This window comes from Pipistrellus kuhlii, unplaced genomic scaffold (assembly GCF_014108245.1).
Source record: "Pipistrellus kuhlii isolate mPipKuh1 unplaced genomic scaffold, mPipKuh1.p scaffold_m20_p_10, whole genome shotgun sequence".
NCBI classification, from domain to species: Eukaryota; Metazoa; Chordata; class Mammalia; order Chiroptera; family Vespertilionidae; genus Pipistrellus; species Pipistrellus kuhlii.
Window position 1 is genome coordinate 3,542,572 of NW_023425405.1, and position 19,599 is coordinate 3,562,170.

General features: G+C 38.7%; 1 protein-coding gene across 10 annotated transcripts in view; it reads left to right on the forward strand.

Annotated features, from left to right (window-relative positions):
- ST7 (suppression of tumorigenicity 7) overlaps positions 1–19,599 on the forward strand; it is a 221,968-nt gene that overhangs the window by 106,107 nt on the left and 96,262 nt on the right. For all 10 annotated transcript variants that reach the window (XM_036425130.2, XM_036425090.2, XM_036425161.2 and 7 more), the window contains one exon: positions 8,467–8,626. In XM_036425130.2, the coding sequence (XP_036281023.1) occupies positions 8,467–8,626 (160 nt within the window). The remainder of the gene's footprint in view (positions 1–8,466; positions 8,627–19,599) is intronic.

The window sequence follows — 19,599 nt, forward strand, 5'->3', positions numbered from 1 at the left end:
TCCTTGTTCTAAATAAAGACCTCACAGGGAGTTCTGCATCAGCTCTCAGAGATTTGCCCGTGCTCATGTTTTTGGTTCATAGTGAAGCCATATCTAGAACCCCTGTCTTTAGGTTTCCACCTCAATATGCTGAAATGGACTGAAGAAATGTCAAACTTAGACAATGCTTTCACATGCTTGATAAGTTATTACTAATATATGCTGAAAACGTGCCAATCTTTTTAGCACATATGTATAATTTTTGGGGAGAGGTAGGTATTACAAATCTCCATCTAATAATTATTTACATTAAAATAATATTTTAGTATTTTTTTCTAAAACAGCTTCAAAATCTCTTTTTCATTAAACAAATGGGGGGAAAAAAAGGGTGAGCATTTTTGCATACAATTTGAATAGCAATATTACACTGAAGCCAGTAATCCACTCTGGTGTGGAGAGGTAGGGTAGTGCATTCCTCTCAGCAATGTTCACTTAAGAACATTACCTGCTTAGGTGGTGCTTACTTTGTGCCAGGCAGAGATCTAAACGCTATACATGCTAACTCATTATTCTTCACAACAGTACAATTAGGTAATTCCTAGTGTTGTTTCCATTTTACTTACGCATGAACGGGGTGGTAGAATGGGCAAGGAAGTAACCTGCCTTAGGGCACACAACTGGCGAAGGATGAAGAGGTGTTTGCACCAGGCAGTCATGCTTTTGCACTCATTTCACTGCCTGCTCAGTTGTTGTGTTAACTTGCTGCACAAATGGCGGGTCTGGATTTTATTCTAGCAGAATATTGTTATGGGAGTATTAGGCTTTAATTACAAGAATGTGGGTTGCGCCCTAACCGGTTTGGCTTGGTGGATAGAGCATCATCCTGTGGACTGAAGGGTCTCAGGTTGGATTCCAGTCAAGGGCACATGCCTGGGTTTCGGGCTCGATCCTCAGTGGGGGGCATGCAGGAGGCATCAGATCCATGATTCTCTCTCATCATTGATGTCTCTATCTCTCTCTCCCTCTTCCTTCCTCTCTGAAATTAACAAAACTATATATTTAAAAAAATGTGGGTTGCGTTCACTCTAATAAGCTAGACCCCAAGCAGTCATTTTTCTTTCTAATTCAGGCATGGTGAAATCCCATCAGCTTGCTTTTCTCTCGAGCCACATGTGGCTTGCCAGCCACGGTTTGCCGCTCTGTTGACTAATGAGTTTGCCAACCACTGCCCTAGACCATGGCCATTTTTTGCAGATCAGCCTGGTGAGGCTTTCCCCCGCCTGTGGGCTGCAGCTGCTGACACCTGATGAGCACTGCAGTGCTGGCTTATGGGATATTTGCATTGCAGCATTCTCAGAGGATATGCCTTGAACAGCGTCCAGCAAGGCCAGGGCTGAACCTGAGGAGGTGGGGGTGAGGGGGGGTGAACCTGAGGAGGGGCGGTGAAGGATTAAAGAAGACAGACAAGAGAATACATTTGGGGCGACATGGGATGCTGTTCTCGGATGGAGAGGCAGTGCCACCACCTGTAAGCCGAATCTTTATTTCATAGTCAGATCACCTGAAACAAAACCAGGGCAAGATGTTTACAGTGCCCTCCAAGGTGGGACTTGTACGTGGCTTTACCACAAGTCAGTCCAAGGCTGAGCCTGTCTGAACACTCTAGCTGCTCTCCGCCATGCCCGACTGATGTGGAACTTTGGGCAAAGGAAAACCTCTAATGTGGGAAGATTTTGAAAGGTGTTTCTCAAAAATGTTTAGTTTGACTGAGGGCAAAGTAACTCTGATGTGTGATTAGTTGATAGTTGTAGGCTCCTGCTTTGGGTTGTTGACGTTGGTGTTGCCCAGCCTTCGGGGACTCAGCTTTGCTAACGCTGGAAGGAACCGAGGCCGGAGGTTTCTGTTCAGCCACAAGTCTTCTCTGCCAAGTGCGTCTCATGGAGAAGCAGAACTGAGGTAAAGGACCAGGTGCTTGGAAAAGAGCTGCTTAGTGGTTTGGTTTGTTTCCTGGCACCAGAGAGACGATTATCTAACTACTCTCCCCTGAGCAATGCTAGGAGAGTCAAGCAGAGAACTTGCATAGCACAGGGCTGCCCCTGGGGAGACCGGTTGTTTGGGGACCTCAGGATTCCTTTGCTGGAGTCTGAATTGTCATGTAATGTGATGTCTTAGGACATAGGTAAGAAAAACAAAAAACCTTGGTGTTTCCTTGTCAAGAAAATGTCAATTAATTGAACAAATATACATAGAATTAAAATGTGTTTGCCAAATGCTGTTCTCTTTTACACTAATGTGTTTAAAAACATATGAGGACTAATTGGTGTACATTTCACTAGATGTCACGGCTAGTTCTTAATTTCACAGGTTGAAAGCCAGCAATGAGCTTGCTAGACCACCTACTTCTCATTCTTCCCTTTTGTGCCCAGGTACCCACCCAGGCAGCTCTCTCTTGTGCTTAACTTCAAGGTGCCTTTCTGCCTGCTTGGCATAAGCTTTTTCTTTCTTTTCTTATTGTTTAAAATATTGCATATGTCTCCTTTTACCCCAGTTGACCCCCCCACACTGTTCCTGACCCCCAGGACAAGCTCCCACTGCCCCAGTGTCCGTGTCCATTAGTTATGCTGATATGCATGTACACAAGTCCTTTGGTTGATTACCTGCTCCCCTCCTTCCCCCCTGCCACCTTCTCTCTGAGGTTGCACTGAGGGAAGCACTTTATCCGTATGTCCATCTGACCGTTCTCTAAAACAAAAACAAAACCCAGAATTGTTCTCCATTGAAATAAACATTGCCCACAGAGGTTACTGGGCATGTCGTTGATAGAGCAGATAAATGATGAAATCTGTAGATTTGAGTTGTGATGACAAATGGCTGGAGTTGGACTGAGATGAAAAGGCTTAAGCCAGAGCTGGAGAGGTTGTGGCGAAAAAGGAACCCTGCTGCACTGCTGGTGGGAATGCAGACTGGTGCAGCCACTGTGGAAATTTTTCCTCAAAAAATTAAAAATCGAGCTCCCATTCGATCCAGTAATACCACTTCTATGAATATATCCCAAGAAACCAGAAACAGCAACCAGAAAAGATATATGCACCCCTATGTTCATAGCAGCACAATTTATAATAGTTAATATTTGGAAACGGCCTAAGTGCCCATTAGCAGATGAGTGGATTAAAAAACTGTGGTACATGTACACAATGAAATATTACACTGCTGTAAAAAAGAAAGAACTCTTACTATTCACAACAGCATGGATGGACATGGCAAGTATTATGCTAAGCGAAACCAGTTGGAGAAAGATAAATATTACATGACCTCACTCATTTGTGGAATCTAATGAACAATATAAACTGATGAATTAAAAGAAGAGACAGAGAAGCACAAATAAACTGTCCAACATCAGAGGGAAGGCGGGGGCGGGATGGATCATTGACCATTGACCTTGAAGAGAACCTCAGATCTCTGTCTTCTCTCTTTTCTTAAAGGCAGTAGGTGGCCAGGAGAGAACGTGGAAGGGCATGAATACCAGTTCTTCACCAGCCCCATAACTGATAGGAAAACAAGTGACTGAGGAGTGGTCAGCTGAGACCAAGGAAGCAGGAGGTCATGACCTCTTTATATCTCTTCAGTTTCCTAAACAAAACATACCGAAACTAAGAGTAAAAAAAGAAGTAAAAAAATAGGGAATTGGGTGGGACTTTTAAAAGGTAGGTGAATATGGAGAAAGAAATATACTTGAAAATTCTAACAGGAAAGTTATGTTATGGATCTTACCATAAATAACCTGTAACAACTGCCTTAGTTTATCTCATGTAAGCCTAGGATATTCCCTCGTGCCCCAGAGTTTCCCCCCAAATATATTTCTGAAGACTTAGAGCAGATGTCAATTGGGCATTTTTTCCATAGAAGTATTCTGCTAGAAAGTTTCATATTTCCTCTTTAATCTCCATATCTCTGTATCTATCCTCTTGCTATCATCATCTACTTTAATCCACAGGAAGCACTCAGTCAATTTCAGACTGTGACATCTTTGAATTCCCATGGATTTAGTGGAACTGGTGTGAAATTACTAAGGTGCTGCTATATGGAGTCTTGGAGTGTTTGTTAATGTGATATGTGTAAAGGGAAGTCCCTGATTCATGGAGAGAAGTGTTTTATATGCAGAACATGCAATTCAAGAAGAGGAGGTCTTATTGGCTAGGAAGAATCTAGGCATCTTCAGGAAAGATTCAGCTCTTAGTCTGCAAGAAAGATGAAAGGCCTTGTCTGTTACCCTGTGTCAGATTTTTGTTCCTTCCCAGGGGCAGAAGATGAGACAAGTTTGCACTTTAGGCCAGCTGCCAACCTGGATCTCCACCCTTAGCCCCAACCCCAGTGCTCCTTAGTCATCCTCTGCTCTGTCAGTTAGTAAAGGAGGAGGAGCATTGGTAACTGAGACCTTGACAAGTGGGTCTTTGTTTTAAATGTGATCCGGGTCCTGAGTATAGCTTATGGCCCTCTGTTCTGCAAGGTATAGATTCAAACCATTTCTTCCACCCTCACATTTCCAACTCCATCTCCACTTCTCTCTTTTTAAAAAAAAAAAAATATTTTATTGATTTTTTTACAGAGAGGAAGAGAGAGGGATAGAGAGTTAGAAACATCAATGAGAGAGAATCATCGATCAGCTGCCTCTTGCACATCCCCTGCTGGGGATGTGCCCGCAACCAAGGTATGTGCCCTTGACCGTAATCGAACCCGGGACCTTTCAGTCTGCAGGCTGACGCTCTATCCACTGAGCCAAACCGGTTTCGGCCATCTCCACTTCTCTTATTCTCAGAACACAAACCTTGTCTGCATCTCTGTGGAAATCAGTTTCACCCACTTGTTATCTCTTTGTTGCCTTCTTATATACGTATGTAAAATAGCTCACATCACACCCTACTTTCCAAAATAGAATGGATCCCTCTACTCATTCATCCTTCCCCATTCTTCCTGTCTTAGATTAAGAAATGGTAGGTTACCTTTTCGAGGAAGGGTGGCTGTGCTTTCTGGGCTTTGGCTTCTGGCCTCAGGATTGGTTGACTTTTTTTGCATCTTCAATTTCTCTTTCCACTAGATTCTTTCCTCTCCCACAAATATATGTAGGCCTATCTTTTTTAAAATAGCAAACAAAATTAATATAAACCCGTTCATTGGTCCTACTGTTTATTTAAATTGCATACCATTAATTCACCAGGCCAGTCCTTATCATCCATCCATGCATTCATCCTTCTAATCAACTATTAATCCAGTCTTCCAATCATCCATCCATCCACCCACCCATCCATCCATCCAACATTAACTGAGTGCTTACTGTGAGTTTATTTTACATATTAAATAATCAAGCCCCAGAGAATCAAAAGAACCAACCAAGGTCATACAACTCAGCTGTGATGAAGTGTGTTAGGGTTTTACCTTTTAGCTAGATGGTGGGTTCACTGTTACTTTCTAAATGTTTAACCCAGTTGATGCTGTATAATCCTTGGGATGGAACATGAGTAGGAAACACATACAAGAGAGATTATGTTTTTAAGACTATGAAATGTGTTAATTTATATTTTAATTTTATGGTTATTTTTCAGATTAAAAACTGTTTTGTTGTGCTGTGGCAAGCCCAGTTACTAGTAGCTATTAGAATGTCCAAAAACTAATTTTAAAACCTAAATTTGTTTATGAGAGCTATGTAGGTTATGCACCACGGAGAAGAATTCAAAGTGACAACAAACCTGTGCATGTTAGGTAACACCATCTGCCCATTGGATTAGTGTGGCTCCTGTAAAATACTGTGAGATGCTGGCCCAAAGCCTGTCATGTTTCAGGATAAGAGGCAGCTTGTTATGCTGAGATCCCAAAATAGAATACTTGGTTTGAAGTTGATGAAGGCTTTAGTCCTTTCCATCTTTCTTGAAGTATTTGTTCATTCAGTACATATTGGAGCCTCTGTTCTCGGGTGATGGGGGCACTAGTGTAAAGAAAGACAGTGATGGGTTAGAAGCTTCTACTGCTGAGAAAAGGCCCTTCTCTTCTTCCCAAACAGCTCAGAAATAACCCAGTCTTTACTGAGGTCCATTATTCCTACTTTAGAAATATGTATAGAAGGTCTGTCTCCAATATAATGTAAATATCCTGTTCATAAGAGTCATTTACACCTTAGAGTAAATGAGGTGTCAGGACCTATCAGGATCCTTTTGATTGGCTAATTCTGGATTGGTTTTGACAGCTAGGAAATTTAAGAGAGACAGATTGGGAGGACACTTGAAAGTGAATATTTGAAAAGGGATAGGCTACATCTGTCTATTTGTTTAAATGATCAAGAGTGTTAAAAAGATATCTTGCCGAAACCGGTTTGGCTCAGTGGATAGAGCATCTGCCTGCGGACTGAAAGGTCCCAGGTTTGATTCCGGTCAAGGGCATGTACCTTGATTTCGGGCACATCCCCAGTGGGGGGTGTGCAAGAGGCAGCTAATCGATGTTTCTCTTTCATCGATGTTTCTAGCTCTCTGTCTCTCTCTCTTCCTCTTTGTAAAAAATCAATAAAATATATTTAAAAAAATGATATCTTATTATTGTAGGGCCCTGGTAAGATTAATGGCATGGAGCTGTGGATTTAGACTAAGCAGCTACTTAAGTAACTGTGTGACTTTGGTCATATCACAGCACCTTCACGTACAGACCATTAAATATGATTTATAATAAATATGATTTCCACTAAAGAAACTTGCTTTCCAGTAGATTAAATAATTTACCTGAGGTTACAAACTCTTCTGTATCCATGGTTTATAAATTTACCATTCTTAAACTTCTTTAAGCAAGATTTATTCCTATCATTCCAAATGTTATAGACTAGTCCTTCTTATTCTTAGCTTTCCTAGCATATTTTCCCATCTGCACAGTGAAATTTATTAAACTTGATCTCTTAATACATGGAAATTCACATGGGCAATAGTGGTAACTCTGGATTTAATCAAGTTCTTGGTCTAATTGATATTTTCTTCTGATCATTCAGAGAGGTTCTTTCTGTCTGTCTGAAAGAAATTTTTGTTAGAGCAAAAGAGAGAAAACATCAATTTAAAAATAATAGCTCAAAGCCTATTCCAGAGTAGATATCAAAATTTTGTTTTTATGAAATAAATAAAGTTAAAGGTAACTAATTCTATGTTAATTTCACATTCTTTATTGTTATATATTATGCCATGAGACTCTGGGATATAGTTGATTCTTAAATTTCTTCTGAGCAAAGATCTGTGACTGCTTAAAAAAGATGTTCCGAGCCAGACAGGGAGGAGAGGAAAGGCTGTAGGAGAGCGCCACCGGAGGGACAGGGCGCCAGGTGCCGGGGGGTTGGGAGAGGTCGCTTGCTTTGCCCGTGCTTAGGAAATTCACTGGACGTTATTTCTTTTCTCCTTTGCAATCCACACTACATAACAGTTGGTATGTTTGTGAACTAGGAAACATTATTGGTAGATGCTTGTGTTTATAAAGCACTTCTTAGCAGGTGGGACATTGCTGAATCTCTTAGCAGTTGAATGCTATCCATACATGAAATGGGATGCCGTCCACTCTTTTTGTAAAACCAGCATTTTTCTAAGGAGATTGTTTATTTTTTAAATGGAATTGTCTTATCTTAATGATTTTATGCAGGTATGGCTTTATCACAATCTTAGGTGGAGTATTTCATAAGCCATACTTCTAAAACTGGCTTATTTGTATGTATTTTTAGAGTTCTCTTTCAGCTGTAATGATTTTGTTATTAGAATAACTAGAGGCCCGATGCATTAAATTCATGCAAGGGGCTCGGCCCTCACAGCCGTGGCGGCTTGCCTTGGCCTGTGCAGTCTTCATCTGGAAGGTCACCTGGAAGGATGTCCGGAAGGTCGTTCGTCTGTCCAGTCTAATTAGCATATCATGCTTTTATTATTATAGATTATTATAGATATGTAAATTTGGAGAAAAATAATACTGAAAAACTCTTTAAAGTTCTTTTATCCATGATTGTAGTTACAGATTTTTCTTTTAAAAATATTTTTATTGATTTGAGAGAGATAAAGAGAGAAACATCAATGTGAGAACAGTACATTGATTGGCTGCCTCCTGCACACTTCTTACCTAGGATTGAGGCTGCAACCCAGGCCTGTGCCCTGACCAGGAATCAAACCAGAGACCTTTCAGTGCACAGGAAGATACCCAACCAATTGAGCCACACTGGCCAGGGCAGATTTTTTAAAAGAAAAACAATATTAATTGGAGAAAACAACATTAAGAATTTAAAGTATAATTGGTATTTTGACTTTTATAAATTCTTTAAGTTTTAGAATAAATTAAACAAAAATTTTTAAATAAAAATTATTTAAGGTACATATAATTAGTAAAGGTACATATAATTAGTAAATGCAGTATATTTTATGGGCATGTATACAAAAACCATAAACAATAAGAACCATAATCATACGTATTATTTTTCTATTCTAGATATTTGAATGGTGGTATTTTCGCAAGTATGGAACATCATTCATTGAACAAGTCTCAGTAAGCCACTTGCGCCCCCTTCTGGGAGGGGTTGACAACAACTCCTCCAACAATTCTAACTCCAGTAATGGGGACTCAGATTCCAACAGGCAAAGTGTCTCAGGTATGAAAAGTCCTTCTATTTGCAGCAGTTTGGTTACTACATTACTATGACAATAAGAATGTTGTTATTTAAATATTAGACTTCAGAGAAAAATTTAGTTTATTTTCCCAAGGAGTTTACAACCTCTATGAGAGAACTATCATATAAGCCTCCCAAGGAAAGGAATATTTATCTTGTTTAATTTTTTTTTCTTTCATTTGATTTAGCTAATGGTCAACATTCCAAATTTGAGTCTCCAGCCTTCTTGCCCTGGTTTCTCAAAGATGATTGAATGTACCAACTTTCCTCCATGCTTATTACAGAATCTTATGTCTAACTAGTGCTGATAGCATTGCTCCTCTGCTTCACAGTCTTCGTCGGTTCTCATTACACTGAAGATAAAGCTCAGATTCCTTCACAAGCATCAGCTGCTTCTAACTGTTTTTGCCTACTGGGGCTTCTGTCCCAATCCTGTCTCTCTCCTGTTTATTTCTTGAACATGCCATGTTTTCTAAAGACCTTCTGCCTAGAAGTCTGTCTCCCTGTCTCCTGTGTTTGCTTAACTTTTACAACAAAACTCAAATGTTATCTCCTCAAAAGTCTTCTGTGATAGGTTGTACAACATACTTCCACATTTCCTGACTCTCAATATTTTTATCTTTAGGAACATTTATCAAACTGTACTATAATATTTTTGTTAATGTTCACCTGAGGATATTTTTCCATTGGTTTTTGGAGAGAGTGGAAGAGATGGGAGAGACACACAGAGAGAGAAGCATCGATGTGAGAGAGATCCATTGATTGGTTGCCTCCTACACGCCCCTTTACTGGAGCAAGGAATTGAGGCTGCAACCGACCCTTGACTGGAATCGAACCCGGAAACCTTTAGTCCTAGGGCCAACGCTCCAACCACTGAGCCAAACCAGCCAGGGCAAATTGTACTATAATTTTCTAACTTAATGTTTTATTATAGTACCTCTAGCACTTTGCAGTATCTCATACCGTTTAAGCTCAGTGAATGAATGAATGAGCACATACAAGACCTATGCTTTCTCCACCCATAAAAGAAGAAGGAAGAATATAATTTTATAGTTTGGTCTCATGATCAGCTCAGTAGACCTTTCCTAAATTCCTAATATGAACCTGGGCTTGCACGGGCTCTTATAAATAATATGTCCCCATGGAACTCACCTATCTACTGATGGAGACAAAGTGATTAAGTTCTCTGTTAAGGGGAGTATCCAGTGCTGTGGAGAACAAAAGAGGGTCCTTTGCTTCTTGAAGGAGAGGGCACAAGTTCCGAGACTCAAAGAATGAAGAGGAAGACATTAAAGAGCTAGGTTAGATGTTTTTTCTTCCTTCCTAGAATAGTTCAGTCTACATTTCATAGGCAGCTGATAAGCTCAAGTAGCATTGTGTATGTACTTTATTCCAGATGTTGATTCAATGCTCTTTTAATACACCCTTAGCCAGCCAGCCATGAGTGGCAATGGGCACCTCTAGGTACACATTTACTTCATCCTAAAGGTTACATGTATAAGAGAGGGTGCACCAAGGTGACCAAATTATCTGGGACTTAGTAAACTCATCCACTCTGTGAAAAAAACAAAAAGAGACCTCAGCAAAGTGAACCATCACCACTTTAACCAGCTACTCTAATGAGTGTGGCATATCATGCTAACGAGGAATCTTGATCACTCAGTAATTATCACATAAGCAGTTGTGGATAATTGCCATCACTTTGCATCTGCTGTGAAGATCTCAGAGATTAAATGTGCTCTTGCCTGATTACTGTAGTCTTTAACTGATACAGAACATTGTAAAAAATTAACGGATTGAAAACAGAAAGCAGCCTCATTTGAGGCCATTCTTTATTGTGAATATGTTTTTATTTTCATTAAAATTATCTCTTTACCCAGTTTAAATCTGTTGATATCATTCCTTAATGCAATAAAGAGCTCATGCTCTTCTTATTGTCATTATAATTTCTCTCTCTCTCTCTCTTTATGAATGCCTTGAATAAGCCTTATACATTGAATAAAAGCCCCTTATAAAAATACTAGAGGCCTGGTGCATGGATTCATGCACAGGTGGGTTCCCTCAGCCTGGCCTGCACCCTCTTGCAATCCGGGACCTTTCAGGGGATGTCGGAATGTGGATTTTGAAACCCAGCAGTCTGACATCCCCCTGAGGGATGTAGCAGTGCCAAAGCAGCAGGCAACTGGGCGCAGCTCTGCTGCCATTCATCCTGGACCCTCTGCACCTGCCGCCACCATGGCTTAGTAGTGTTACTGTGGAGGCGGGAGAGGCTCCCACTGCTGCAGCTGTGCTCACCAGCTGTGAGGCCGACCTCTAGCTGAGTAGTGTGCCTGCTGTGAGAGCGCACTGACCACTAGGGGGCAGCTCCTGCATTGAGAGTCTGCCCCATGGTGGTCTGTGCTTGTTGTCATAGTGACTGGTTGACCAGTTCCAGTTGTTCCAGGCTTTCGGTCATACCGGTCACTTGGGCTTTTATATATACAGGCAGTCCTTGGGTTACTTGGATGTACATAGTTTCATGGTTATGTCGCCATCTCCTATTTATTTATTAAAAAAAAACACAAACCAGTTCCGTCATTTCAACGTATGTACATGTTTTTTATTATTTACCACAAGTAAAAGTCAGGAATCTTTTATTTATTTATTTATTTTACTATTTCACTTCATTACTGCTGTGTATGTGCTCCAGGTGAGTGATATAGGTGCTTATGTAGGTGGATTCTGACTTACGGCGAAAATTGCATTACATCGTGCCATAGGAACGGATCTCCTATGTAAACTGAGGATATACTATATAGATAGTCCTGAATAATAATCATGGACTTCACAGTTTTATTTGTACTGAGTTATTTACCAGTTAAAGACTGAACTTTTGAATATTATTCAGTTCCACTAGCATTTATTAAATATCTACTACTATGCAAAAATATTTCTTTTCATAATATATATAGTATTTATGATTTTATCTCATAACTGTGCAAATAGTTATATTTAGGCAAATTGAAATTATCCTATGCATTTTTAAAATTATATATATTTTTATTGATTTCAGAGAGGAAAGGAGAGGGAGAGAGAGGTAGAAACAACGATGAGAGAGAATCATCCATCAGCTGCCTCCTGCACACCTCCTACTGGGGATGGAGTTCACAATCACTGCCCTGACCAAAAATCCAATCGTGAGCTCATGGTCATGAGTCAACACTCAACCACTAGGCCACACTGGCCAGGCATAAATATTTTTAGGGCTCAGTCTGCACAGTTCTCCTTTGGGTTTCTAATATTTGGCTAACTCAGGCCAACAAACATGTATGTATGATGGTATGGAAATATCAGATACCAGGGGACTAATACCATTTCCTCTTCTTTTTTTCTTTTGGTGATTTTTATTTTTTAATAAAAAGACTACAAAATTGTCTGTGCTTATCTCTCTCCTTAATCACTTTCTATAGTCTGATTTCAGCTAAGTACAAAAGGAAAAGTAGGTAAAAACTGAGGGTAATAAAAATATTTTGTTTAAATTATTTGTTTAAAAATTCCTAGAGCCTTAAAAATAATGAAATGACTATTGCCTTAATAACAGAAGGGTGAATCTATTGAATTTTTTGGAGCATCTAAGACAGTTCTTTGCTGGATCTTACATGAACTACAACATGGCTAACAAAGTTCCATTGGGCATTGGCAAAGACACTTGAATGACATTGCTTATTTGAGAAAATCATTGAAAAAGCTAAAAATAAACAAAATACTTATAAACATCAGTCTATATGAAACTCATAGTCTAGCTCTTTTTATAAAGAATCATTTGTTTTGATTAAAAGCTGAAAGACCTGGCCTACATTAGAACAATTTGGGGTGGGGGAGTGGGGAGTGGGAAGTTTGTGATTGTCACAGGGCAGACTGTTCATATATTTGTTTAACATTCGGATCTGTGCAAATTGACCTGAGTGCAGACCCTCTCAAAATTTGCAGTGATCTTTATCTTAATATAGCCAAATTGTAGATTATTTGACTTAGGTCAATATTTATGAACTTAGGTCAATATTTGTGTTATTTGCTATTTTTCTCACAAATATAATTTCTGATAAACCTTGCTGATATATTTGCCATGTCATCTGCTGCCATTTCTTAATTCAGGTTAGCTTTTGAGGTGATGATGTATAGGGATTTAAAACGTGGCCAACCTCTCCCTGTCTTAAAGGAATAGTTTCTCATGGCCCAATAGCATTCTAAATTTGTGTTTATGGAAACATCTGTTTGATAATTTTCCCTGTTCTCAAATAAGATGCTATAAAGACAAGATTTGCAATGCTCAGTTTCTTTAAGATATTTGGAAAAGTGCAGGATGTTCCATCACGTGAGAAGTATCCTTGCCAAAATCAAGTTTAAATTGTCTGAGACACTTTAATAGCCTCTTGAATAGAATTGGATCGTTAGACAAATTGGTTATAGTCATTTGGCTTCTTGTCACCAATCATCTCATTTTACTCTCATATAATCTGTATAAAGTATGTACATCTTATCTAAAACTTTTACAAATAATTTCATATAGAATTTTAAATTATAGTTTTATATCACTAGAGGCCATTCAAGCACTGATTAAATACAGGTAATAAATTAAAGAAAAGCAATGGAAATGAAGAAACTCATGTAGAGGGCTAAGATATATTCTAAGACCTTCATAAACCCTTGAATTCTTATAACACTAGAGCAAACAATTTTTTCCATAGGAAGCCATATATTTCAAATAATAACTAACACTCTTAGTGCTTACTATCAGCTTTACATGTATTAACTCATTTAATCCTCACACTAACCCACAAAGAAAATATTATAATCTCTATTTTACAGTTGAAGGAGCTGAGGTACAGGAAGGTTAAGTCATCAACCCAAGGTCACATTTGGTGTGGTAACCTGGATGGTTTTACTTCAAAGTCCAAGATCTTAAGTACTTACTCAAAAATTTAGTCCAGATCCTCTGTGAGGTCTATAAACTCAAGACTAATGCAATTATTAAGCAATTAAACAATCATTTCATTAAAACTGTACTCTAGTATATAGAGTTATTGCTGACGTGACATTAGCCAATAAATAGCTCAGTGACAGGATTGATGATGTTTGAGAGCTCAGGCTCTTGGGTCAGTCCAATGTGGCCCTAATCTCTCCATCGCTTACAGATTGTGACCTTGGGCAAGTCACTTGAACCTTCCTTAATATCTTAATTTTCACATACGGAAATAATGATAGTATCAACTTCATGGAGTAGTCTGTGGATTAAATGAATCATGCAGCAATATCAAGTCAGAGGACAACCATTTGGCAGTGTTCTCCAGATGAACTGATTTCTTTATGAATCTGATGGGAAGGACTGAGATAAGGCCGAGGGTTCAGCTAGGTTATTACTAGTTCAAGTGACTCATTATTATAACCAGGCCTCTCAGTGCTTACATTTCAGATGTATCCCTCAGCAAAACTGCCGATTGCTAAATGTCAAGGACCTGGGAGTTGCTCTCCAATAGTCTCAATCAGGGGAAAACCAGTTTGTATTATACTTGCCAAAATCTGTGTATGTGTTGAAAATGATTCTCTTAGCCAATGCTTATTACGTCTTTTGAAATATTTTGCCACTAAAATTTATGTCTGGTATAGATTAGATTTCTAGTTAAACGGTGAACATTAGTCCCTGGTGAACATTTATTCACAGTTTCCACATTATTTGGTAGGGTTGATTGATTTAGGGAGTAACATGTTTTTTTAACTGAAAGCTACCTACATGTTACTTTGCGACTTCTAATAATTGTTTAAATAATTATTTTGAAAAGTTATGAAAGCAGTTAAAGCTTAATTATATAAGAAAATTGATATTTTGTTATTCTTTTAAAAAAATATATTTTATTGATTTTGTACAGTGAGGAAGGGAGATAGAGAGTTAGAAACATCGATGAGAGAGTCATCGATCAGCTGCCTCTTGCACACCCCCTACTGGGGATATGCCCGCAATCAAGGTACATGAATCGAACCCGGGACCTTTCCGTCCCCAAGCCGACGCTCTATCCATTGAGCCAAACCAGTTTCGGCTATTTTGTTATTCTTAATGATTGCTTAAAATTGACCCATATGAGGTTCATTTCTAAAATTGACTTGGTTGGGGTTAATCTTGTTTTTTTTTTTAAAAAAGTTATCGCTTTTAGAGAAAGGAAGGGAGAGGGAGAGAGAGAGAAACATTGATTGGCTGCCTCCAGCACACCCCTTACTGGGGACTGAGCACATAATCTGGACATGAGCCCTTGAGCTGGAATAAAACGGTTGACCTCTCAGTTCATAGGTCATCACTCAACCATTGAGCAACACAGGCCAGGCAAATCTTGATTATTTTAACAAATCTGATGAACTTTAGTTAGGGCTCTTTTCTGTTATACTTTGGAGCTAAAATGTTTAAAAGTATTATTCTGATGACGGCACAGGATTTAAAAAATAAGATGTTGTAGGGTAACCGGTCTGTTGCATACAGTGGGTAATTGTTGGGCACTCTGGACACCAAGCTTTAATATCAGTTAATGTGAACCTTGGGAAATTATGTAGCTTTTCTATGCTTTACTCTTTACTTTTGTAAAACGGGCCCACTATTTGCTCCCCTTGCTAACTTATGTAAGTGTTATAGATAATTTGAGCTTTAAGCCCTTTTATGAAAAGGCTCAATGAAAATCAAGCTTATAACTATAACAAAAGTTTCAGTTGCTATTGTTTGTAATAATATTACCACCATGATCAGATATTGAACTCTGGGAAGAGATGATGACTTTTTAATATAAGAAATCTTCCTAGGCTATGAATTAGTAATTTACATATTTGAGGGCCCCAGGAGTGGGATACACACACACACACACACACACACACACACACACCCCTAAGTGATCGACTGGTTGTTATGACGATCGAGATGATGATGCACTGACCACCAGGGGGCAGACACTCAACAAAGGAGCTGCCCCCTGGTGGTCAGTGCACTCCTGCAGCCCACCAACTGCCCCAATGTGGACAAAAGATGGCTGCCTCAAGATGGCCAGCAGGGGCGGGCAGTTGGGAGGAACCAGGCCTAAAAGGGAGGGCAGTTGGGGGTGATCAGCCCTTCTTAGTTTTCTACCAAGGTTTTATAATGTCCTCTTTATCATAAACTATCTTTTTATTTTTTATTTTTGGTAACACGGGGCCTAGTGCAGGGACGAATGCATAATAGCTCCTCTTTACATGTTTCAGCCACATAGTCCTATGAGTGATGGGTGGGCATTCCAGAGGAGTATTGAATCTGAAAAGGCATGAAGTGAGCATCATCAAGATGGGAAGTTTCAGTAGGGAAAGGAGAGAGAGAAGACTGAAGCAAAGATGGGAGCTTGATTTTAAAGTCCTTGGTGATAGGTTCAAATGTGTGTGTGTGTGTATATAATGTATGTATGTATGTTCTTTGTGTCCTACACAGAGACTTAGCATCTTATTATGACAAGAGAGGAAAATCTGTTCTCCAGGCTTTGGGAACTTTCTGGAGGTTTTGGGAACTAAATAAGTGCTATTCTGTTATATACTGCTTCTCTTTCTCTAATTGCAGTCTTGCCTGTATGCCGAAGTCTGAACATTTCTGTCAGCAGTTGGGGGCAGAGACTTGCCTGTGGGCTGCTGCAGATGGAAGGAAGCATAGAGGACATGTTTATTGTATCAGGAGCACACTTAAAACTGAACTATTAATGATGTTAGCAAGCCCCTGAAGGGGTCTTCGTCAACTCTGAGTGCCTCTAAAGAGTATGAAATTGTTGGTATTCATGGAAAATTTCTTTTGGAGATAAACTTTTGTGTCTTAAGGAATTTATTCCTCAAAGGCACAAATAAGATAAGAAACTTGAACTCATCTGGAAAAAACTTTTACCCTCTGGAGACCCGAGTTTAATTTTCTGACTTAAATCTCCATATTCTAATATGTTTGGCATTTTTAGCTTTTTCCCATATCACAAAACCATCAGGCAGTCTGATATTTATGGGTTAGGGTCCCTAGAGTGATTCCAGATTAAAGTTTTCGCAGTAAAGATAAGATTATGAAATAGAGCAGAAAGGAGAAATTAGTATAGTTATGACCTAATATGAAGTGAAACTGACATGTGTTCATATTTGACCTCTAGATTGCTTATTTTTTATTTTAAAAATATTTTTATTGACTTTTATAGACAGAGGAAAGAAGGGGAGAGGGAGAGAGAGATAGAGAGATCGATGATAGAGGAAACATCGATTGGCTGCCTCCTGCATGTCCCCACCTGGGATCATGCCTGCAACCTGGTCATGTGCCCTGATAGGGGATCAAACCAGAAACCTATTGATGCATAGGTTGACTGAATCACATTGGTTGGGCCATATTGCTTATACTTTTTAAAAAATATATATATTTTATTAAATTTTTACAGAGAGGAAGGGAGAGAGAGAGTTAGAAACATAGATCAGCTGCCTCCAGCACACCCCCCACTGGGGATGTGCCCATAACCAAGGCACATGACCCTGTCCGGAATCGAACCCGGGACCCCTCAGTCCAAGGCTGACTCACTATCCACTGAACCAAACCGGTTTTGGCCATATTGCTTATTCTTAAAGGAAAATTATACCTTCCCTGCACCTTCCATTTGAAGGGTATAGCTAATAAAGACATTTCTTACATATTTCGTCATGATTTTTATCATTCAGAACATTTTACATTTTTTATAATCCTGTTTTCCAAAGTTCAAGGATAATTGAAGAAACTGACTACAGATTACATGTATGACACTGATATTAACAATGATTTTGTTTGATTTTTTTTTTTACCACTGTGTTTCAGGTTAAAAAATATTACTGAGTCATTTTTAAAAAAAAAAATATTGATTTTAGAGAGGAAAGGAAAGGGGGGGAGAGAGAGAAACATCAATGATGAGAGAGAATCATTGATCAATCGGCTGCCTCCTGCACACCCCCAACTGGAGATCGAGCTCACAACCTGGGCATGTACCCTTGACCAGAATGGAACCTGGGATCCTTCAGTCCACAGGCTAGGGCTGGTGTCCTTTTTTATGAAAGGTGAAGACTGCCCATTTGCCTCTCCCCAGTTCTTTGTTTTAGTAAGTTGTATTCCTTTAAAATAAAATAAAAATTACAGTTGATATAAAATAACAGTTTCAGGTATATAATATGATGATTACAAAGTGATCACCCCAATAAGTACAGTGCAGTATCTGATACCATACAATATTACAATATTATTGACTGTATTGTCTGTGCTGTAATTTACAACCCCATGAGTTTTTTTATAACTGACAATCTGTATTTCTCAATGCCATTTCCCCCCATTTTTTTATTAAGGTATTATATGTTTACATATCTTACCATTGCCCCCCCATCACCCCACTCCCATACATGTCCTCTCTTCCCAGTGTTTTGCATCCATTAGTTATGCTTATATGCATGCATACAAGTCCTTCCAAATTTGATAGTTTGTTTGTTGTTTTACTATCTCTGTATCTATCTTTTTGTTCATCACTTTATGATGTTCTTTATTATTCACAAATGAATGAGATCATGTGGTATTTTTCTTTCATTGACTGGCTTATTTCACTTATTAATGCAATTTTTTTAAAGTTCAGTTCACCAACAGAAGGCATAAAAAGTATTTCAAAATGTTTCCAGCACCCCCTGCTGGCTACATCTTCACAGTTCCTAAATAAATATAGGATCATCAAATACTGCTCATTTTCAGATATTTTAGGTTTACCTACTATTTATGCAGTTATTTTTATTTAGAAATAATTTTATTTGCATATAATATATAAAGTTGAATTGAACTTTCACTTGAACACAGTTTGCTTTATAATTTGTTAATTGATATTTGAATGTGCTTATCCTTCCAATCAATATAATGATATATTTGCTGGAGACAAATTAGTTGCCATAACCTTTTTACTAATATTTCAGATGAAATTCATTGAGGGAGAGGCATCTCCCCAAATATATCTATCGTAAATAATGCTACCATGAGCGTCTTTGTGCATAAACCTGTGTGTATGTTTATTGTATGCTAACTATAAAACTTGCAATATTAAATTTTAAGAAGAGCACATTGAAAAAAAAAAAAAAAGCACATTGAATCATGAAAGACATCCTCTGAGGAGGGTTTGGGGGTGGTAAGGACCTAAGAATTATAGCCACAAGGTCAACGATCATGGTTGTTTGGCTCACCCGTATGATTCAAGCCATGATCTAGCGTGTGCTAATGACACCTCTTAGGAACTTTTTGTTGGGGAGAAAGGTAATTATTTAAGGGAAGCATAATTTTTTAGTTAGTGCCATTGTGAAGTGACAGCACTGAATTTCACTTTCTTAAAAATACAATTAAAAAAAAAAAGAATACAATTCAAAGATGCTAAACTGAGCCAAGTTCATTTCCTAAATGACAAGATAAGCTAAGTGACAGAAAACTTAGGGCCATTGTTTATAAACATTGAGCAAATTTTAACTGGAATCCTGTGCTAATTTAAAGATACATTTATCTCTTTCAAATAAAAACATGTCTTCCTGTTCTATGTACACCCTTCATTCCATATTTTTAACAACAATTTATTGCAGTTGCTTAGTGTTCCCATAGTGCTTCATGTTTTTCATCTTCACACTGTATTGTAATAATGGTTACCTCTTTGTTTCCCCCACTGGTTGCTCGTTCCTCATTGGATGGATGGGAGGGTGAGTTGGTAGGTGGGTGGGTGAAAAATGGGTGCCGAGTATAATAGGACTGAGGGTAGAACCTTAACGCCTTCAATGTTCCTTTGATTTCTACAATAATTGCTTACTTTTATGTGTATGTCTTTAGGCGTGTTTTTTGGCTGAACACACACATACACACACACACACACACACATACACACACACACACACGGATGTTTTAAGTACTATTA